This window comes from Colletotrichum tamarilloi, assembly GCF_030869305.1.
Source record: "Colletotrichum tamarilloi strain Tom-12 chromosome Unknown Scaffold_8.1, whole genome shotgun sequence".
NCBI lineage: Eukaryota > Fungi > Ascomycota > Sordariomycetes > Glomerellales > Glomerellaceae > Colletotrichum > Colletotrichum tamarilloi.
Window position 1 is genome coordinate 446,718 of NW_026849391.1, and position 21,479 is coordinate 468,196.

General features: G+C 53.9%; 6 protein-coding genes across 6 annotated transcripts; 1 reads left to right on the forward strand and 5 right to left on the reverse strand.

The window, feature by feature from the left end:
• Nucleotides 1-339: 339 nt before the first annotated feature.
• On the reverse strand, nucleotides 340-5,237 carry CTAM01_03499 (uncharacterized protein; the record flags this gene model as incomplete). The annotated part of the gene is made up of 3 exons (XM_060519534.1): nucleotides 340-489; nucleotides 545-4,018; nucleotides 4,077-5,237. Coding segments are annotated over 3 exons (4,785 nt in total), but the record flags the coding sequence as incomplete, so codon positions are not given.
• A 1,336-nt stretch (nucleotides 5,238-6,573) lies between these two features.
• Nucleotides 6,574-7,292, reverse strand: CTAM01_03500 (uncharacterized protein; the record flags this gene model as incomplete). The annotated part of the gene is made up of 2 exons (XM_060519535.1): nucleotides 6,574-7,142; nucleotides 7,205-7,292. Coding segments are annotated over 2 exons (657 nt in total), but the record flags the coding sequence as incomplete, so codon positions are not given.
• Nucleotides 7,293-8,469: 1,177 nt separating this feature from the next.
• Nucleotides 8,470-9,346, forward strand: CTAM01_03501 (uncharacterized protein; the record flags this gene model as incomplete). The annotated part of the gene is made up of 4 exons (XM_060519536.1): nucleotides 8,470-8,695; nucleotides 8,829-8,950; nucleotides 9,079-9,137; nucleotides 9,256-9,346. Coding segments are annotated over 4 exons (498 nt in total), but the record flags the coding sequence as incomplete, so codon positions are not given.
• A 1,488-nt stretch (nucleotides 9,347-10,834) lies between these two features.
• CTAM01_03502 (sodium/hydrogen exchanger family protein) lies at nucleotides 10,835-12,833 on the reverse strand (the record flags this gene model as incomplete). The annotated part of the gene is made up of 3 exons (XM_060519537.1): nucleotides 10,835-11,365; nucleotides 11,429-12,561; nucleotides 12,716-12,833. The coding sequence occupies 3 exons, from the start codon at nucleotides 12,831-12,833 to the stop codon at nucleotides 10,835-10,837; spliced, it is 1,782 nt and encodes a 593-aa protein (XP_060385743.1).
• A 2,448-nt stretch (nucleotides 12,834-15,281) lies between these two features.
• Nucleotides 15,282-16,756, reverse strand: CTAM01_03503 (uncharacterized protein; the record flags this gene model as incomplete). Its single annotated transcript, XM_060519538.1, has 3 exons — nucleotides 15,282-15,681; nucleotides 15,813-16,332; nucleotides 16,414-16,756. 3 exons carry the CDS (start codon nucleotides 16,754-16,756, stop codon nucleotides 15,282-15,284), a joined length of 1,263 nt encoding a protein of 420 aa, XP_060385744.1.
• Nucleotides 16,757-17,723: 967 nt separating this feature from the next.
• Nucleotides 17,724-19,081, reverse strand: CTAM01_03504 (cytidine and deoxycytidylate deaminase zinc-binding region; the record flags this gene model as incomplete). Its single annotated transcript, XM_060519539.1, has 2 exons — nucleotides 17,724-18,780; nucleotides 18,828-19,081. The coding sequence occupies 2 exons, from the start codon at nucleotides 19,079-19,081 to the stop codon at nucleotides 17,724-17,726; spliced, it is 1,311 nt and encodes a 436-aa protein (XP_060385745.1).
• Between the last annotated feature and the right edge of the window lie 2,398 nt (nucleotides 19,082-21,479).

Genomic DNA, 21,479 nt, shown 5'->3' on the forward strand with positions numbered 1-21,479 from the left:
ATAACAAAGTGAACTATCAAGAAAGATTTGAAAGGCTGAAATTGCCCAAGTGAGATAGATGACTTACTGGTTCCGTGGGGAACTTCTTTCCGTACCGGCGCTGCGCAACGTCCAAGTCCTTAACCCAGACCCAAAAAACCGACACGGCATTCCTTGGCCGTGCCGGTCATCTTATCCCAGTCCTAGTCGCTGTAGGTAGGGGGCGAAACTCTGTTCCACGTATGTCCCCCGCAAATATCAACTCCGTTTCTCCCCTTTGATCCGAAAAACAAGAACCGAACAAGGCCATACATTTGACCGAATGCGTGACGTAATTGGTTTGAAGCAAGTCGAAATGGTCTACAGGACCTCAACAACACGGTCCTGAACGTTCCTGACAATCTCCGGAACCTGGTCCACCTTAGATCCAACCATAGACCAGGCCGCGGCAAAGTAGTGAGGATAACGGCTGTATAACATAGCAGCCAAAATACATGTAAGAAGGGGAATCTGGTTCAAGTCAGTCTAACGGGCCAATTTAGAATGCATGCGTGGTGGAGCTTACCCAAATGAACCACAGGTTCTTGTCGCTACGCATGCCCTTGAATTTAGCCTCGTGGGCCCGGAGGAAGTTCTGTTGCTGTTCCTTCGTAATGGCACTCTTGCGTCCAATTCTGAGTACGCTTGGCACTGGCGCCGTGCTTGACGATGCCTCCGTGACCTCGGTTGTCTGCGTGTCATAAATGGTCGCACATTTGATATCGGCAGCAGCCTCAGCGGCGGCTCCGAGGGCGGCGGCTTGTTTTTTGTCAAGTTCATCTTGCGGGAAAATTTCGTCATAGGACGGCGGCGGTGCCGAGTTATTGTTGGTGGTCCGGAACGATGACAGATCCCACCATCTTCCGTCCATGGGCCTAGGTGTCTCCTCGTCTGCCGATCCAGGCCGTGAGCCCGACATGCCCGGCATGAGCGAGGTGACCCTACCCATGAGAGGATTCTGCTGGAGGTATGCATGGTAGTCGGGGAGCATTGGCATCCTAGGTAGAGCAGGCATCTGCGGGAGGTTGGGGAAGTGCATCGTCATGGCTTGCTGGAACTGTTGGATTTGGGCGGTGAACTGGTCTCTGACGGCTGAGGCAATGGCTGTTGTGGGTGACGCCAGTCCTGGCTGAAGCTCGTCTTGACCCCTTTGGAGGATGCTCTGTCTGTCAGGGCGCGGCGTGAACGCATGGCTACTGGATCGGCGCCGCATGTCAAGCCAAGAGTCTTCTTCTTCCTGTTCGTCATCTTCGTAATCTCCCGACGAGTACTCGGGGCTTTCTTCGCCGTCGTCTGCAGACTCCGACTCGCTGGACATGCCCAAAGGATCCCACAGCGATCTCAGGGACGCGGCACTGCTTGCTCTGCTGTGCAACGAGCCACCGCTCCTGGAGCGGATGTGACGCTCGCAGCGACGGATGTGATCGATGACCTTGCGTGAGCGGGCAACATCGGCAGGGCGAAGTCCCGAAAGACTGCGGATCGTGGGGTCGGCACCCGCCTGCATCAACCTGCGAACGATTGACTCATGGTCGTTCATTGCTGCAAGATGCATGGGGGTGAAGCCGCCCTTGTCCCGCAAGTCTGGGTTAGCACCGCGTGCCAATAGTCCAGCAATGAAGCGATGGTATCCCAAGGCACAGCCCATGTGCAACATTGTTTGACCAGTGGACCTTCTCAGATCAAGTCGCGACATTCTCGGGTTGTCATCTAGATCGATGAGCTCCAAGCACTTCAGAAGTTGAGATTCGGTGCTCATGTTGAAGGTGCTTCCGCCAAAGCCGCCGACACTACCTGAGGGCCCAGACGCACCCCAGCTTGAGTCACCCTGACCGATAATGCGCTGAGCAAGTTCCTTGACATCAACCATCTGTCCAGACATCTTATGACCCAGGATTGAGAGAGCCGTGCGAATGAGCTTCTCTTCGTCGTCGTCGACATACTTGAACATTTGGTTCTGTTTGGACATAGCAGGGAACGGTGGTCCAGCTTGCGTTTGACTCTGCTTGAAAGTGACAAGAACAGCTCCAGAGACAGGCGAGGGAGGCAGAAGACAGACAAGGGATGATTCGCCCCAGAAAGTAGTTGTGGTGGCCTTCTGGTCGCCGAACAGCACTTCGAGACCCTGGTAGAAGCTGGCTCCGAGGATCGTGACCTCGATGCCACCAGACTTCGGACCTTCGTTGGGAATGATTTTGTGAATGGTTGGCTGTGGCCGCGCTGGAGCAACGGCGTTCGTCGGCATGTATGACATCGTGTTGAACTGGTTCTGCGACACCACGTTCACACCGTTACGCAGTCCACTGGGGCTTGCAGCGCGGCTCTGGTGTGCTGATGCGGGCGCAGAGAACATCGGCATGGCGACGTTGTCCATGCTAGCTGAGCGATTGGCATTAGTGAACAGTGTCTGGTCGTTGCTGTTAGGCGTAGGCGGGCCAGTAGCGTATGCTTGAGGCATGGGTGGTGGAGCACCGTTCTGAACAAACACAGCTTCAGGAGGAGTTTGGAAGCTGGTCAAGTTGGGCGTGAATGGTGATGTCGATGCAGAGGCAGCCGCGGGGATTGGATTGGGCATCTGCGTTGGCGGGGGCGTCGTGTCCAGGCGCGTCATTGCCATTCCTATCGGTACTCTCGATCCTGTGCTGGCCTTGCGCTTCTTCGTCTGAGGTCCGCCATGCGCGTTCGGAGACTGCGGTCGCGATAATGAGCGAGGGGTAGTGCTCGAAGCTGGAGGTGCTGGCGCTTTGGCGGTCGTGTTCGCAACTGGGAATTGAGGAGCGGAATTGCGGTGCATGTTTTGCAGATCGGAGCTAGAATGAGACAGTCGGAAGGGTGTTCCTCCATTGCTGAGTGGGCTGGATTCCATCGGAGCGTTCATCATAGGTACCAAGTTGCTGCTGTTGTTCTCCGGGGCTTGGGTCGCAGGTGGGTTCAACTGTTGCGGGATCGGGTGCGTCTTGTGATCGTCGGTGATCATTATCGATTGAGACATCTCCTGTGCCACAACCCGATCTTGCCAGTCCTTAATGGTGAAGATGACCTGGAATCCCAGTTTCTCGGCATGGTGCCTGCAGTAGCAAGCGATTCTCATCGGGGCATCGACTTGCATAGCACCGGGGGGCGCCACAGGCTCCGGCCGTCCTGTCACTGTAGAGTCTGAGACGACGCCGTTGGGTGTCTGCCACTCCTTCACTTCTTGTGTGTTGAAGACAATCACCCGCCTAGTCTCGTCACGATTCCACATCTCCTCTTCCTCAACCTTCTTGATCTTCTTCCTTGCGGCTCGTTTACGCTCACGGGTGATACAGCCGGCGCAGATGCGCACTTCGCCTCCGTTCTGCGGCTTGTTCTCCTCATCATCCTCGTCGCTAACGGATCGGGCGTTCATGACGGGGCTGTGGGTGGCGGCTGCGGCGCGTTGGAAGGCCTTGCGCTTGTTGTCGTCGTTTTGCATCGCACTAGTGCACACGAGCATGGTGTACAGTTCCAGCATATCGGGTGTCCGTTCGGCTGGTGGCTTGGCTAGTAGCTTTGGCTTCGAGATGGTGTGCACTGGCAGGTGTAGACGCTTGATACCAGGAGGTAGCGGGAAAAGAGTCAACTTAATGGGAATCTGTGTCTCAACGCGCGATTTGGAGGGTGTCGGGTGGATCGTCAACCGACAACCACGGCTGAGGAAATCAAAATTCGGCTGAGTAAAAATCGGCATTTGTTGCGGCATCGGGACCGGAAGACCATCGTGTTGGTGGTATTGCGGTTGCATAGGCATATTGGCAACCATCTGGTGCGCCGCAGGATCCAGCTTGCCAGGCCAGAAGCCTTGAGGGTTCATAGCACCCATTGCGGCAGCGTTGAAATCTGGTGCGCCGGGCGAGGGCGAACTGTTGAAGAAGGCTGACGGGGATGCCTCATGACTGGTTATCATGTTTTGTGACATTGGAGAGCATTCTCTCGAGTTTGTCATCTTCAATCCATTCATGGGCTGTGATATGGAGTATTGCTGAGTCGGGTTAGCTGGGTTCTGTTTCTGTTGTGTTGCGCAGCGAAATTCCACTCACTGAGTTCCGCTTGCCGTGATTTGCGTTTCGGGGATTGCCCGGAGCGATGGTTTTTGACGGTCCATTCGTGTGAATGGTGGGCATCTCTGGCGACTCCATGCTCATGGCACCGGCTGCGTTGGGACTACTTGAAGCACTCTCAAAGTCAAAGGACTCGTCCATAAACTTATCATCGTTCAAATCCAGGCCGTCGGGCAGCGTCGCGTCGGCATTTGCGCCGAACATGAAGATACTGTCTTCTGGACGACCGACAAAGGCCGAGGCGTTCCAGTCGTGCTTGACGTCGGCTCCATCGGTCATCATTACGTCGGCGGTCTTCCCTGAGGCGGAGCTGGCGGTCCTTTTCGAGGACGCAGAGTCGGAGGAAGAATCTCGGAAGGAGTCGATGAGGGAGTCGGGTGAGCCAGCGGCGACGGTACCGGTAGTCAGCAGGGTGGCTCGGGGTTCTAGCGACTTTGCTTCGTGAAGCGACTGAGGGAAATCGGAGATTTTGAGGGTATCGTGGGCGTTGAGGTCGAAATTTGTTGGCAGAGGACTCGAGTCACCGAACGGATTGTTCTCGTCGTATTCCAAGAACTCGTTGAATTCGCCGGTGGGGGACATTCCCGGAACGGCTGGCATAGGGCTGGCACCGATAGCGGCACCAGCAGTCGTCATACCTTGGCCAGAAACAGTGATGATGGATGAAAGTTGTGTGCGTGTTGTGTGAGGCCCGACGACGACGGCGACGACGACGGAGATGGCGACGAAAGGGGAGGAGGTGAAAGCTCGGTCTGGGGATGTTGTGGGGAAAAGGGCGTCTCGTGGTAAAGTGGTGTAGACCAGGCGGTGGAGTGGGGGCCCACCGTCCAGTGTCCCTCTAATGCGAGTCCGACCCGGATTTGCGCTGGGCGAGGTGAGTTTGTGTTTGATTGTCGCACTGGGTTGGAGCCAGGATGTGCGGCGGATACACGGTGTAACCTGTTGCTGACGAGCGGCCGTCGGGGCAATTGGGTAATAATAGTCCTGAGAAATGGTCGGTGGTTGAGCGTTCGGAGGGGCCCTGTAAATCCTTCCTCTTGTTGTCTGTATTTGTTCCTTCGTACGGTGCGGAGCTTTTGTGCGTGGGTTGGGTGCTTGGGATTTCGTAGCAGATAGGGTGTCTATCCTAAGAGCACATTGCTGCGACGCCGGGGAACGCAAATGTCTCTTGTTTTTCCCAGTCGTCTTTCCTTCTTCTCGCTGGGTTGTTCTGTCGGGGACTTTGGGGGGTGGTTGGAGCGAATGCAGTTAGGGCGTTTCTTGCTCTTTTTACCTCTTGCTATTCCCCGGCCTAAGGTAGTAGGAGGGGAGGAGAGTGATAGGTAGTATCACTAGGGAGGTCAAGTGTCCGTAGTTCAGGTTTACGATGAGCAGAGGGAGAAAAAAGGTACGATAGGTGAAAAATTAAATAAAAAAAAAAAAAAAGGCAGGCGAGGGCGGAAATTGTATGCCCAGGAATTGGAGTCTGCACTGGTGCGTGTACGTGCGTGTGTGTGAGCGGGCAGCGCTCCAGTCTCTCTAGAATGTCCAAGTCAAGGCGGTAACAATGTCTCAAAAAGCGGCCAGTCCCTTGGAAAGCGGTGACTCGAAATTGGGCTGGGCGAAGTGAAAGAGACAGGGGATTGGGTATGTGAAGGGCGATTCGAATCGGGGTGCAGATAGATGAAGCCAATCAATAAGGTCAACGCCCGTCGTTCCAGAGTGTAGTGTAGGTTCCTGGTTGTATGTGTCCAGAGTCCAGACCGATTGAGTTTGGTTGCAAATGCAGCGACCGTTGTAAGAAGACCGATAAGAAGCAGAAGCAGACGAAGACCAATAACAACAAGTTGACAACGAGGACGACAAGATGAGCGGATGGATGTCAGCGATGACAGCAGGCGGCTATCGACCGGTATTGTGTGACCTTGATGAACGAGCGCCGGCCCCCGGTGACCGGAGACGATGATCTGGAGGCTACAACTTTCGCTGGATTTACTGGCGACACAAGATGATACCCAAGGGTTGCAGTGCTCGGAGTAAGCACCGAGCCACTGGCATCAAGATACAACTGCAGCACACAGAGGGGAGGTAGACGTAGAGTAAACAGTAGACACAGACACAGAAACGACGAAAAAAGCACAGTTGATGGTGAAATGGAACAAATTGTGGACCGGGCGAGTTTTGATCGTTTGGTGATGTGTACCTTGGGTGGGCGTGTGTGTGTGTGTGTGTGTCCAAGTTGCAGCATGTAAGGCAAGGTGAAGGTAAGTTACCTATCCCGGGCAAGGTCTTAACTGATAGTAGAGGCGTGGCTGGATCATTTATCAATGTACTTTGTATGCGTACAAGCTGAGGGAACACGGCACGTTTGAATACTTGGCTTCAATGGATGGCTTATCAGGCTTCCTTGGGTATTCCGGTGTCCAGAAAAGCCTGACGCAAGCTGCGGCGAACAGGTGTAAATACGGTAGGTAAGGTAGACAGTTGTTCACGTATATCACTCAATCTTGGGACTGGACGAATACGATGAGGATCGGTCTGAAGCTTGTTCGCCATCAGGCCGTCCCATTCTCCGAGACGCGCTCGCTTGCTGTGCGTGGATGGGAGCCAGAGCCAACCTGAGGGGTGAGCTGAGAAATGGTGGTGTGCGCCTTGTCATTCTCTTTCTCATCTTGCAGCGTCTTCCTCGATCACACCTTGCCTCAGATAATGTGGCACTATGGTCTCCCATCCTCTGTGAATACGTACAAGTGGAAATGGCAGGGACGGACGAGGAGATGGCGCTGCAACTCGAGGGTTGGAAGGGACGTCGGGCAGATATCCATCTGCCAATGGGAATGAGAACGAGATAACCAGATTGGCTGTGCGACTTTGCTGAGAATGCCATGTATCCGTATGGATGGATCCTAGAGAGTTGGTCTTGCGTCTTGCGTCCTGCACTTGCAGCTGGCGTTGTGGCGTTGGATGCCCAGTGCTCAAGCTTCCCGTTTGGGCCTGATACTCGTAGAGGTAGCCGCACACTGAGCACGCTAGATTCATCGAACTCTCCTGCCGGTCTGCATGTATCTGCATGTACGGAGTATGTGCGTCTGCTCGGAGTTGGAGCTGTTGCTGAAGCGGGAATTGACTGACGCCCTGTGCTCTTCCTTTATTTCTCTCGTCTACGTTTCCTCTGCAATGGAGATCAGTGTCTGGTCTGTCGTCTATCTCAGCATCCGTATCTGTAAGGTATCCATCATCGTGCGCGCGCGCCTATGCCTGGGTTGCCAGCCTGCCTCGACCGGGAACAACGCAGCAAAAAGACAGACTCGCCTATGTCCACTGTCCCCTTTCAGCTTGCGTCTGCATTGGTAGAGATTTATTCATTGCAATGGAAGTTGGTGCAGGAACATAGTCGATTAACACTGAGGTGAGTGTGCAGTGAAGTCCCAGGTTGCAAAAGGTTGGTTGATGAGGCGTGGAAATTGCTGAGGAGGGACCCGCAAAAAAACTCATCGACGGGAGAAGAATAGAGGTACGTATCGCAGGTGCAGGTATCTAATTGGCCGTGTGTCTGCGGCGGAAGACTTACGCGAACGCACCGTGTGGCACCTGCGCCACGCGCCGCCAAGACAGATGGCAGTCCTCTCCGAAAGCTCCACTCGGTGCCCTGAGTCCACTCAAGCCACCCACTTCCTGGCCAATCATACACTTGTCTCGCGACGGTTCCTTGCTAGAGCCTGAGTACAGTGTGAGAAGTTTTCATTCTTCCCGTCGACTCTCGAGACATTCTCACTCACATCCCGCGTCGCCCGATCCCTTGGCCGTACCAACCGACCTCCTCCCACCACGGTACCACCCACCATCCATCCACCTACATCGAAAAGACTGAGACTGAGGGGACTGATAAGCAAACCAGGGCATCAGCACATCAACCCCCCCCCCCCCCCCCCCCCCCCCCCCCCCCCCCCCCCCCCCCCCCGCCCCCCCCCCCCCCCCCCCCCCAGACAAAGCGGCGAGGGGGGGGGCGGAAAAACAACCCACGGCCACACCACCCCCCCCCCCCCCCCCCCCCCAACGCCAGCGCAGGGCAGCGCAGCTAAAACACGCGCGTCCCGATGGCGGATGGCCCCTCCGGTACGCAGGACGGATACCTGGTAAATTATGACATTGCTCTGCGAGATGAGCCTTTGGGTCTTTCGCTTCCATTGGCCGCTTACCTAACTAGCCTTACTGTGGTTCCAGTGTCTGCTTACTGTCCGCGGATACGTGTACGGAGTACCAACAGCAAAGTCACGAACATCACCCTGTGCAGCAATTCTGCCTGCCCGCCTCGAAACCCACTTCAGCCCAGATAGAGCCACATTCCTCGGGTCTGCTCCCCCCCAATTCCACTGTTTCTCATACCGGTAGGGCCCAAGGCCCAAAAGGCCCCTTCCAGGTTGCTTCCAGGTTCTTGAACCCTCAACTCGATACCCTGGGCCACTCCCGGTGGCTCAGGCTCTGGTCCCTGACCCGTCGCCAGGATGCCAAATGCACCGGCGATACAGAGTTGCAGTCCCGCCGCCTTCCTTGCCTCGCCAGGCTTACCTCACTCGTCACTTTTACAACTCTGGCCTCGCCCCTCATCAACAATCAACGTCAGTCCTCATCATCTTGCAGGCAACAAGGAACAGATTGCTCGGTGCCGGAGCAATCTGGCCTCTTCCAAGTCCGGATACGACTTGGCTCTTGTTCGGACTTTTGCTACGCGTCTCTTGTCTCTTTGCCTAGAGCCTTCCCCACAAGTCAACAATACGCTTTTGGCCAAGTCTCGTGATACCCAGCGGACGGCAACCCCTGGGAGACTCCTTGAGTCTCTGCTCACTTTCTCACAATGTGAACTACCAAGACAGGTCAGTGGCCACTGCGGTCAACTTACCGTGTGCCCGCACATTGGATGAAAACAGTAACCTGATCCTCTCCTTTGGATCCAAGCTACGCCGACCCAGACCGGTGCCGCGGGAAACTAACTCTCTCACAGACTCTTGTCATCGACTTTAACACGCAGCTCGGCTCGTCTCAGGACGTCAGCGCTTACCTGTTGCTACAGCTAATGCAGGCAATGGCCCATGTATCCGTACCTACCTCTCGAACAACGGGACTGCGTAGGTTTGTGCCCTGGGTTCCTTCCCGGCCAACCTAAAGCATCGACACCAAGACCGAGCGGATCTTACTTGGTCTTGTTATGCATCGATACTACTACGCACCTCCCTCAACAAGAGACGGTACGACTTTGCGGCGTGTCCTGAACCTAAACTTGGCCGGGCCATTATATCCAAGGAGAGGCTACTCGGCTTTCCAAAAACCGTCCGATTTCTATTCCACCGTCCAGAGGCAAGCTCTTTTTCTTACCTTGTCACCGGGAAATAGCCTAGCTTCATTGGCCCATCTTTGGAATTACTCGTTGAAATGCAAGACAGTGATTGTCTGCAACATCAGTTAGTTAGTCATTGCAACGAACTGCTACTACCCTACGACGCAAGCCAAATCTAGCCACCGTTGGCCGCCTAGAGTAATCCCGACGCAAGAACCGGCGGAAGACGGGTTGGCACGATATCAGCCCGCCGCATTACTTGCGTCCGATGTCAATCATCGGCCCTTTGATAGGCTCCCGCTTCCCTCAACGTCAGGAACAGAACCCGGTGGTGAATGCAACCCTTCCCGCAGATGGTCGTTCACATCTGCACCAACAATACCACCACCGTCGCTACCACCCATCCTTTTCTCCTAGCTAAGGAATCTAGCAATTCATCCAGTCGATCAATTCCTTTCTGTCCGAGTCTGGACCTCAGCCCAGCTTAAGCCTTGCCGTCTGAGCGGGATTAAACAAACCAACCTGCCAGCCTCCTAGGAATCTAGGAAATCGAGATGCGACACTTGATTCTTCAGCCCCGACGTCGCTCCGAATCTCGCACAAACGCCTCCATACCACCACCTCGCCACCTCACCACCTCACGTTTAGTTAGCCTTTTGCAATCGTGTGTCAACCATTCTTGGTCCGGTCGGGTTGCGCAAAGCAGGAATTGACTGTACTGCGTACTTCTCCCAAGTCGGGTATGGGTTGCACAAAGTCATTATGTAAAAATCCTTGCACTTGGCTTAAATTGTGCATAAAGCTGGTTTTTCCATCTGACCTTTGATCGAAACGTACTAGACATCACCTGGACTGCAGCCAGCGGCGGTAACCTAGTCTCCCCCAGCCTAGAGACCAGCTACCAACCCCAAGAGCACCAATCAACGATGGGCCTCATACCACCAGAACTTGGTCTAGGTGCGGGCAACAACTATAAGGTACCTAGGCACAACTAGGCGACTCCGATGTGTGCGTGTGTGTGCATGTGTATGTGTGCGTAAAAATCGCAAATGGTGGACCGAGTGAATACCGAGTGGCAATCTTCCAGTTCAATTAGACGTCTACCTAATCACGGATATTCTAGCCGGTTCTATCCAAGTTCTATCTACAACAGATTCTCTACGAACAAAGATTGGACAAGTGTCACTTGAAAGGCCAACTAACCATGGATTCGTCTTCCATATCCTTTCCTTTTGCTTTCCTGAGAGTAGGTATCCCCCAAGAGACATGGGAATTTGACAGCGGCTGGTAATCCGGAATTCTGTCCGCCGCGTGGGCTGATTGTCTCACTTCCAAGTCAAAAGAAGGCTTTTGCAGTTGCAGAAAAATAGTTCTGCATCACGCGAAATCTTCTGCCTCACGGGGTTTTTCTTCCTTCTGCAAATCACCGAGGTGCTGCGGGTGTCTCGTCCGGAAACCGGATTGTACGACTTGGGAGCTCTGGTGGTGGCGGTGGCGTCTGCACCTGCTGTTGCTCATCAGCCACCTTTGTCTGAGAACCGTTAACGCGTTCTCCGTCTTCGGGGCCTGAACGTTTCTGCTGCTCCGGTTGATCGGTCCGCTTCGTCCAAGGAGGGGCCGCACCCGGCTCGTCCGCGCCCGCAGGCTGCGGAGGGATGACTGAGCCGCCGATTCTGTAGATGGGCCTATTGGCTCCTTCCACGTCGGATTGGGGTTGTGACTGTGACTGCACTCGCGACTCGGTATCGTAGCCCGAGCCTGTCGCTGCTTCGATACCTTGGGATCGTGAACGGCCAAAGGGATACAGTACTCTGCCACGAATGCGGAACGAAGGTCGAGTGGCCTCGGGAGCCTCGCCGTCGCCTTCGCCGCTCATGAAAGATATGCCTCTAGAGAGCGAGCGTGGAGCGTAGTAGCCGAGCTTGCCGAGCGGGATGCTCAGCCCGTGTACCACCTATTTGAAACTTCATTTTAGTTCTCGACGATTTGGAAGTGCGTCACTTACTATACTACAGACTGCGAGGAACCAGACGACGACTCTGACTATCTCGGGTAGGTGAGCGACATCTGAACGAGGTTCATCGCCCTCGTTTAGCGTGTGCAGAAACTCGACTGTGACGTAGAGGTAAAAGATGGCCGACACTCCAATGGGGCCGAAGAAGCCCACGAAGATGGCTTGCTTCACCTCCTCGATCTGGGGTATGAAGCGGTGGATGGCGAAGACGAAGGGTAGGCGCCGCAAAATCAATACCAAGATGCCGAGTGGGATGAGACGGTAGATGGGAATCACGTTGTTGTGAAGGAACTCGTTCCACGGGATGACGGCACCGTACCACATGAAGATGGTGACGTTCAAGAGCATATCAATCGTTGGCTGGAAGGAGTCGTCTTCGGTTTCCAAGCGGAACCAATCGTCCCACGTAAAAGCGTTGCCGGCGATGAAGCACGCGAGCACGTCATCGCTGCCAATCATACCGCACGTTCCGACGATGAAGAGCGCCAGGGAGATTGCAAAGACCAGGAAGCTCTCCCTGTCAACATATTTGCGCTTCTCGGCCCATCTGAGCAGCGTCTTTGCGAGCCATCCCACAACGGCACCGTAGATGACGCTGAGGATGATGGTATAGCCCCAGGTTTCACCGAACCACAACCCCATCGCCAAGCCGGCGCCTCCAGAGACCTGCTTGCCGCCGTCACCAATGTACTTGATTAGGTACAAGGCGAAGAACAGAAACGGGTATCCCAGCCCATCATTGGCGCCGGACTCGCTGATGATGAGATTCTGCAGCTCCGTGGGTATGTTGTGGTCTGCGAAGCGGCCCTTGACGATGACGTTGGACAGCACCGGATCCGTGGGCGTCACGCAGGCGCCGACGGCGAGGGCGTGCAAAAAGGGGATATGCGGCACCAGGGCCCAGACGAGGAGAGACGTTGCGAGCCACATGCAGGTCATGACGGGGCCGACCAGCAGGGCCATGGGCTTCCACTGCGTGCGGAGATACCTGCTGGGCAGCTGAACGCCGGCGAGGACGAGGCGTGAGAAGGCGAGGGTGACGCTCTCGACATCCTCTTCCGTGCCGGCATATTCCAGCGGTCTGATGAGGTTTGCTGCAGGAGGAGAGAAGGCCACGCCCGCGAGGAGGGATATCACTGGGGTTTTTGGGTTAGCCGCTTGACTGCAAGACGAATCGAGAAAGTGATGTCCTGCATGGCGATCTAGGCGCATCTACTGCGACCATTGACACCATATTCACCATTGAGGGTCCATTGGGCTGCGAAACATGTGAACAGCGGTGGGACTTACGAGCTTCGGAGAGGTAGTAGTTCTCCTTGCATAAGTATGAGACCAGGCCGAACAGCGAGATCCAGCCACCTAACAAGCCTACGAGGATATTGAAGTTTGTGAGCGCGAGGGTAGGCATCTTGGGCGGCCTTTCTCGAACGTGAGATCTGCTTCCAAAAGTCGAGAATTACTCAAGCTTTCGCCAAGGTGTCTAGTCGGGCCTGCAAAGCTTGGAAGCCTCCACACTTCGTGCGAGTTTGAGTTGTAGGCCCCGCGGATGATCCAATGAATGCGCACGGAAATGCGACTAGGCCCGGTTCGCCAAGTTTTTGAATCACAAAAGGTGACGGGGTTATCTCTCAGTAACACAAAACAACAGGTATGGCGATACAGAGAGCGCGCGCCCTACGGATAAGAAGGTTCTTCTGATTTCGGATCCGAAGGAGGCCGGAACCAATACCTAGGTTTTCGTGCGGTACGATCCGAGGTGCAGTTTGTTCTAGCCAACAGCAGATAGAAGATTGTTATCGAATCGCGGGGTTCGAAGCGTCGTGGACGAGGAGAAGAGTTGCGGCGCTTGCGTGGCTGGCTGTCATTGGGAGGCCAGACAGGATCAACAACTTTCGTGGCGATGATGGTTGCTTCTTTGGATCTTCTCTCTGCGACCAAGAGATGGCGGTCTGCACGCCTTTGCGGTTCTGGAGGGGTCTTGAGCTTCTGTCTGCCCAATGGGTTCCGAATGCGGTGCGCAGATGCGGGCGGCCGAGTGAATACGTAGGCCGTGTGGGAAGTCTTGGGTGAGGAAGGTCGCGATGTAAGGGGAAGAGAGATTGAAGTGAAAAAAAGAAAGGTGGCGGCTTGGCGAGGATCCAATGCAAGTGCTGTGGTTTTTGGATGTCGGGGCGAACGCCGCCGAGCTGTAGCCCGGCCCTAGGTTTTTCATCATCACCGCTGGTCTGGCGAAGCGGGAAGGAGGGGTGTCCCTGGTCCCCTGCTAGGATACCTAGGGTATCTGTTTGACCCGATGAGGTATGGCTCTTGGAAAGTAAGTATTAGAGTGAGATGATGGACGCTCAGATTTGCGATGATGTGGGGTACGCAGAGTGCAGCTGTTTTGCACAGAATGGGGAGGAGAGGCACGTCCTATGCGCTGGACATTTCCTGCCTTCCTGAATAGTGACAAACTATCTTAAATATACAAGCTTAAACGGCGCTTTTTTGTGCTTCTGGTTAGCAAGACCGGATCTCGTGTGATGCCCAGAGACCAAGTTGACCCAAGTTATATCTTGCAAAATACCTCTTCGAGTCTCTTTCTAGTCGACGGGAAACGATGCCTTCCTGGCCCTACAAGACTGTTATTGAACAAGTGCAACAAGGTGACAAGTAAACTAATTAGGTGGTTTCTCGGGACTTCAAGCCGGTGCCAAGAATCTAGATCCCTTCTGCGCCTTACCTTCCCTTCCCTTCCCCCCAGGCGCTCTCCCCTCTCTCGCCCTCTTGTCTCTAAACCCATATTCTCCAGCCTCAAGAACCTCGCCAGCAATCCACAAACGCCCACAGAAACGACAACGTGGGGGACGTAGAGAGGGAGAGAGACACCACAGAGTAACGAAAAGAATACCCCAATCACATTAGCTCTAGGCAGAAAAACAGACACACGCGCGCGCGCACACATAGGTAGAGCCACGAGTTTAGTATGGTCTCACAAACCGCCACCATGCTTATGAGACAAAAAGTGTTTTTTTCCAAGACCATCACATTCGCGCCGGCCTGCCGCGGAAGCAACGGGAGAGGGAGAGAAAAAAGGGTTCCCAAAGATAAAGATATTCTGCCCTTGGAGAAGGCAGAAAATCCTACGTAATGAGACAGAGATACTATTCGTAGGTAATCCAACGTCGGTGGCACGTTTGAGTGTCTAAGAGAGGGAGGGAACTTGGTCGAGAGGGGATGAAAATCAGCCGAGGATGGATATCTGCCGTATCTGGGACATAAAACTACTTAAAAAAAGCAGAAACGGAAAACAGAACAGTTGAATAAAACATCCGTTAGACACTTGCCCCTGTCATTCGACTTCCGCCACGAAACAAAACATTCGTTAATGGTCTTCTTACATGCATAGTACGCCTCCAGGTCTGTACCGTAAACATCTTTTGGTGGACCACAACAATACCAGATATACGATCCGCCATTGAAAAATAATTACAGGATCAAAGGCTGAGAAAAGTCTTAAGGAGATGGGGATATTGACACAAGCAGAATCGTCACCATGCAATCAACCGTAGCCGCATGCGCCCGAAACGCCCCTTTGACATGACCGTCACATCAAGTCAACGACCCTTCACAAGTATGGCAATATTCAACATCGCCCGCATCGCTGCTGCAGACCCGTAGTGCGAGGGGTCGGAGCTTTGTCCGGGTATCGTCGATTGGCGCGCAAGGTCGCCTTCTGTTGACCCCTCCGACTTACTGACACATCGTATCCTATGCTATCGCTACCAAGCCGGCACATCGTAACATGACTTACGCGTGCTTTGCAGGATCATAATCATCCTCATCCGACTCTAATTTCGAGCCTATCAGTGCTGCCTCACTTGAGCTTTCTTCTTGACTTCGTTGGCAAAGTCTTTCTTGCACCGGCCGTGGCGAGCTCATCCGCAGCCCTGTTGCCTACAGATGTTGGGTCTTCCTTTGTGGTGTGAGCCTTCACCCAGTCGATGCTCGTTATTGTCCCTGCAGCCTCTCGTCTGTTGAGATGATCGATTATTGCCTTGATCAAGTCCTGGTTTTTGACGGATCCTTTCCAAGTCTTCCAGCCGTTGGCCATCCACTTCTTGCAGTCGCGAGTGACGCAGTTCTTTGCGTATGCGCTATCCGTCCAGATTTGGACATCCTGCGTGACCGAGGTGTACTCGAGTGCTCGAAGGACGGCGGTAAGTTCTGCTCGCTGATTCGTTTGTGGTTCACCTTCGAGGGGTTCAGATATGTTCCTAAATGCGTCTGGGTCAGTCCGCTGCCTCTGGCCTGTTGAGGAAAAGATGTAGGAGAACTACATCACCTCGACTTTGTTTGAGAATGAACATGGCGGAGGAAGGCAAGATGTAGTTGAGGACCTGCTTACCTTGCATCGTTGGGTCCGAAGTAGACGCCTACGCCGCCCCTGGCAGAGGGAGTACCGTTGCCCGCCGTAGCTCCGTCGATATAGATTTGCGGCAAGTTCAGTACCTCCGGTTTCACGGAATCGTCTTCAGATTCCTTCTCCATCTCCTCCTCCACCCCATCATCGTTCTCCTTCTTCACCTTCGTGGCCTTCGTTGCGGCGCTGGTGGCTGGCTTCCTCGGCAGAACCTTGATACCCGCATTCAGGGCGCCGGCCTCAGCACCGGCAATCGTTTCCTCATTGCCCCATTCCCTAATGAACTCCAACGCGCCGGTGTATGTGTCGAATCTCTTATATTTAGGCCCTTTGGCATCCTTGATCGCTAGGGAAACCGTATCCCAGTCGTTGACGAAGATGCCCGTGAAATGACCACGCGCGACGGCATAGTATCTCGGAGGAGCGGGCTTTTCCCCGGCTGGCGCTGGTACGAACTTTCCTTCCACAAAAGCCTGAGCCTCTTCGCGTGTGAAGAAAGACTTGTCTAGAAAGCAGCCTCTGTCAGTCGCACCGGTCAAGAAGGCCTCCAAACTCCACAGTGGTATGGTCAGTTATCTTCACATACATATTGCTCCTTTTTGATGAGCAGTCTGCTTCTGGCATTCGAGCCAAGTCAAATATACACCTGGCCGGAGACCGACACGCACAGCGTAGTATCTCTGCAGGTCCTTGTCCGCCTTGCGCTTCCTCGATTTGTCCGCAGGCATGTCGACGCGCTCGTTCAGGAAGCTTGCGTGAAGCTGTAGGGTGTCACGGCAGCCGTTGCGGATGTCGCCCGGTCTGCCTCGCCAGGTCGTGGCGTTTCGTCGTCTTAAAAGTACCGATGAGAGAAGGCGACAGCTTACAGAAGCTCGGGGATGAAGTTCGTCCACAGCTTTTGTCCAAAGAGCTTGAAGTCGCGAGCGCATATGTCGTGGCCGTTACAAAGCTACCTGGTTGGTGTCGCGTAGTTCAAGAGAGTCAAAGGCGACTCATGCTGGTGGCTAGAAGGGTCTCGAAAGCTGCAGTTCCAGGGCCGTTTCCTCAGCGGTTGCCTTTGTTCGTGGGCGCATGCCGAAACATGTAACGGGAAAAGAGTGAAGATTGCGGCAAGGGCTGGTGACGAGGGGACCACTTCAATGGATGAGAGTATGGATCAGTTCTTCCAGTGCGGGCCTTCCTCACTAGGCGCGCCGATAAGATAAGGCGCATCTCTTCCCCGCAGGAAGCACGACCGCTGTAAAGCTTGCCGACCCTTAGCGCAGTCTGACTCTGTACCTAAGCACACACCGTGCTATTACCTACCTTATTCATCGGGCACTATTTACTTGTATTACTTTTGTAGGGCAAGTGAGTGCAGGCTGCAGCCAATACCACTTGGATGCGGGTCTTATATCAGCTGGAACTCTTTCCCAGCGGTTGTTCTTATGTGACTCTGGGATTTTAGAGAGTGAAGGGGTATATCTTCCCTCAACCACTGCTCATCACAGCAACTATGGACGATGAAGACTTGATGTAAGTTGCTTGGGCATTGCTAAAGTTGCCGTCTGCTACAAATGAGACAGCATGGGTATAATTCCTGACCAGCCTACCGTCACACGACTCTCGAATCTCCCTCATCCCGTCAGACATTCCACGGGAGCTGAAAGGACTATCTAAACCCTCTGCTAGCCCTTCCAACCAATCTCTCAACCAAATACAGTAGGTAAAATGTAAAGCGCAAAAGCCGCCTACCAGCTGCCTCAGAGCTTGGGGTACAGGGTGTATCGATACTAATGCATCGAGACTACCGTCAACTTCCACAATCGTTGGCATCCCGGCACACAAAGACTGTTCTGGCCTAGGCCGGTTTCCCGACCATAAGCACCAAGGTATCGTCGTAAAGTCCCATGGGGACTAAGCATGGACTCTGTGATCAACCGGCGGCAAAGGTCCCACGCAGTCGCTCGATTCCCACTCCCACGCCAACAAGCTCCAGTTCAGCTCACGTCTCCAGAAGAGGCCAAGACCCTCGCCTCCACCGCAGTTCTCCAGCTCGGGATGGCCATGTCCTCGATCTTCCGAGCACATGCCCCCAGTAAGTGGCATGCGTTGAGCGAAGACGACCTTGCCCATCCGCGAGTGAAGGATAGCCATCGAGCATTGGACGCAAGGCTCGTGAGTTAAGTACATCTCCATACCGTGGCACAGGTAGCCGTCCGCGTTGGGATGCTCGTCTTCATGGACCGTAAGCTCGTCTTCCAAGAGCGGAAGATCTTGAAAAGTGTCGTATTCAAGGATAGCCGGCACGTGGGAGCGGCCGGCTGCACGTCTCTCGTGTCGCACAAGCTTCTGCGCCACCATGCTGATAGCTCTGAGCACGCAGTGACCCATGGGGTTGCCGGTACCGCTTCTATTGGGCTCCTGGTGCCAACGAGCATCTCCGGCAACCGCTACGAGGTGGGATTTTCCCCCTTCGCGCTGGACGATGACGGCACCCATGGGTTCACCGATACCCGCCTTCTTCGCCTGGAAGGCGACGCGATGGGCCAAGGTCATCCACAGAGATGTCTCATCCTTGATGGTTTCCGTTGATCGTCCCACCATGCTAGGGTGCGGTCCAAGAGGGTTGTTCTTTCTATACACCGTAGGCCAGAACTGCGAGGTCCACATAGCTGCCTGCACCTGAGAAGTAGGCGGTACCATGGGAATCGGAATCTTGGTGAGGAAGACGCTCTCATCCATTCCTTCGATGGCTCCCAGCTTTGCGACCAAGTCGTGCTTATCGAAGTCTTTCTCTTCACCAAGCATGATGTAGATCCAGGTGGATTTACCCGTGTGGACTTGGCGGCCTTCGGGGGAGTCGTTCATGAACTGTGTTTTGAGATGAGCCGGGATATCCGCTGGCTTCGCACATCTTCGCAAGTGAGGCAAGTTGTTAGCCACGCCTTCAGGGAGCATCGAGCGGATCAGACTAGAGTCAGGTTAGTATGTGATAGAAACGTGATGACTGCTACTCACTTGACGACATTGTTAGTAGACGTAGATGGAGCCCTCGTGATCAAAGCCTGAACAATGGTGTGGTCTTGTCGGATTTCCAAAGTCGTCTTCAGAGGAATAAGCACTCCTCGGCCAAGTTGTTGTGGAAGCAGGTGGTCGATGAGAGCATGGGGCTGGATGACATCAGGTCCAGTGTGCTCGATCTTTTCCTCAGATTGATCGTCAGGCCTATCAGAGGCCATAGCCGGCAGCGAGGCGCGTTCGACAGCGAGCATCTTGACTGGTGATCTCCCTTCCAAGATTTGGGCAGAAAAAGCAGGAACTGGTGTTTTAGTCGGTATAGATGGGGGTGCGTCACGCCAAAGCCGTGACTCACTTCAACAAGAAAGTTATCGTATCTCGACTTCGGCCTTCCGAGACACAGGACGACCGACAGAGAGGGCTACGGAGTTAGCTACCGTGTACCGCTGTGGCGTGCTGTGAGCGAGGTGTGGATCAACAGTCGACAGGACGACTGAAGTAGCTCCACGATGGTTTCCTGAGGAGTAATGTAGTGCCTTGGGTGAAGAGTCCAGTTAGAAGCCTGTCATCAAAGGTTTGCTGCTGGAATCTGATGCGGCTCGTTTGGCTTTGACGTTGTCAAACAGGGTCAAGATCGGACGTAGCGGAGAGTTTGCCGAGCAGTCAAGAAAACAGAATGATGACCAGAGAAGATTTCCAGTCAAGTCCTTGTGCGACCGACGGTTGATGTAGGTGGCACACCTAGTTCCTTCTTGAGAAAGAGAGATATGGCGTCGTGTCCTCGATCTCCAGCTGTTCTACCCCCCTTCCTCCGTGCTGTGAGGGCTGGATAATTCTGTAAGGGAACGACAGGCCAGCGCAGTTACCGCAGTTGGTAGGGACGAGATGAAGGAGGCTGCGAAGTTGCTTTTGGTCCAAAGTGAGGTGCACTCATGTAGTACCTTGAAGCAGAACCCAGCGGAAGGAAGTCACGAGAAGCAACTTGATGATGGGGCCCACACTGCCTCAGGAAGCTACTTTGGAAGGCAGAGCCAGGACGAATGAAATCGTGACCCGGGACACTGACCTGGAAGGCGCGGAAAGGAAGGCACCCGACCTGCACCTTCAGCTGCTCTTCTGCTCTTGCCTCAGATCAGATCCTGTTCACTTCCAGCCCCGAGCTGCTTTGTTTATCTCCTTCCGTCCTTTGACTCTTTTGCAGCCTTGTAGACAAACTTGATTCTCGGTCACTTCTCTAGAAAGATTGTGTGCGGTGCACAAAGCCTTCCGTCGATTCAGGAGGCAAGTTGAGGTGCAACGATATTTGCCAAGATATCTGGAAATGCGCCAGATATTATTGGAACCGCTGATTGGCGGATCCAAATATCTCGTTCGGAGAGTCTCAGCGTTGGTATCAGTCTCAGCCTCAGCTTTCCATCTATAGATGAATTCAAGACGGATGTAACCCAAAGACTTGAAGATCAATGTTCTGCCGGGTCCTGAAACAGCAGGGTCCAGATTTGGGACCAAACAAAGAAACGAGAACAGAGGAAAGAAGCCCTATCGGATTAGATGGCGTCGTTGTTTAATGGATAGTGTAGCTGGAGGCCAAGAGGATCCGGATCTGGAAGTGGTTTGAGCTGTGGTATCGAACGGAGGGGACCGAAGTGAAGCATCAGAAAATTTGGCGATCTATTTGACAGACTGGATCCCAGTAGGCCAGGCGTTGTCAGGCACAGAGAGCCCCTACCTAGTCGAATCGGGTTGCAGAGGCAGAGCCGCTAGCGGGGTCTAGGGTCTTATCGATAAAGTGACAGGCTACTCACGCACCTCGGTGTAGCCAGTCCGGTCCTAGCAGTGACCACTTCGCCGACGGGACGTTTGGATTGTGCCTGCGACGTCTAAGGTATTTCCAGATTCGTGACATGGGGGTAAAGAGCGGGGCGACTGTAAGAATACCTAGCATTTGCATGAGAATCTCTTTGGCAATCACCACCAGGGAGTTTCTCTCCCGTTCTTGTCCATAGTGTTTGGGCAACTTTCATACTTTCCCTTAGAATTGTGCTTTCTCTGGAGAGATCAAGAGGCAAGAGAAGAGCGGGAAGGCGCGAAAGCCCAGGGAGATCACATCTGTAACCATGGGGAGGAGGGGATCGACTGAAGCAAAATACCCAGCGACTGGAGAAGGAGCTGGAGAAGACTGGAGAAGGCATGGAACGTGAGAGGCAAGAGGCGACTAGGGAGAAGCACTTCCACCACTGAAACCAACCGAATACCTCTTACTGACCCATCAGGATGAACAACGCGAAGCAAGACAAAACCTCACCTTACCTCACCTCACCAAAAACACTCACCGGTCGGGCCTCACCTCTATTAAACGAAGGTTTCTTAGAGGTAAGTCCACACATTCCATACCCCCGGTTGAGCTCTTTCAACAGAGATAAGCTTCTAATTCTGTAGTTTTGGTTGGTTCTTTTCGCAGTGCACTGTCTCATAACGCCTGAGCAAGCCAAGAGTGGTAGACAAGTCGACTTTTCGGCTCTCATCATCCGTGCCAACATGCCTCCATCATGGATCATCTCATTGGTTATCAACATTTGGTCCGTGGCAGAACGAGTCTCACAAGCCAGACTGTGTTCTCTCTCAAAGGTGCCGCATCTGAATTAGAAATGC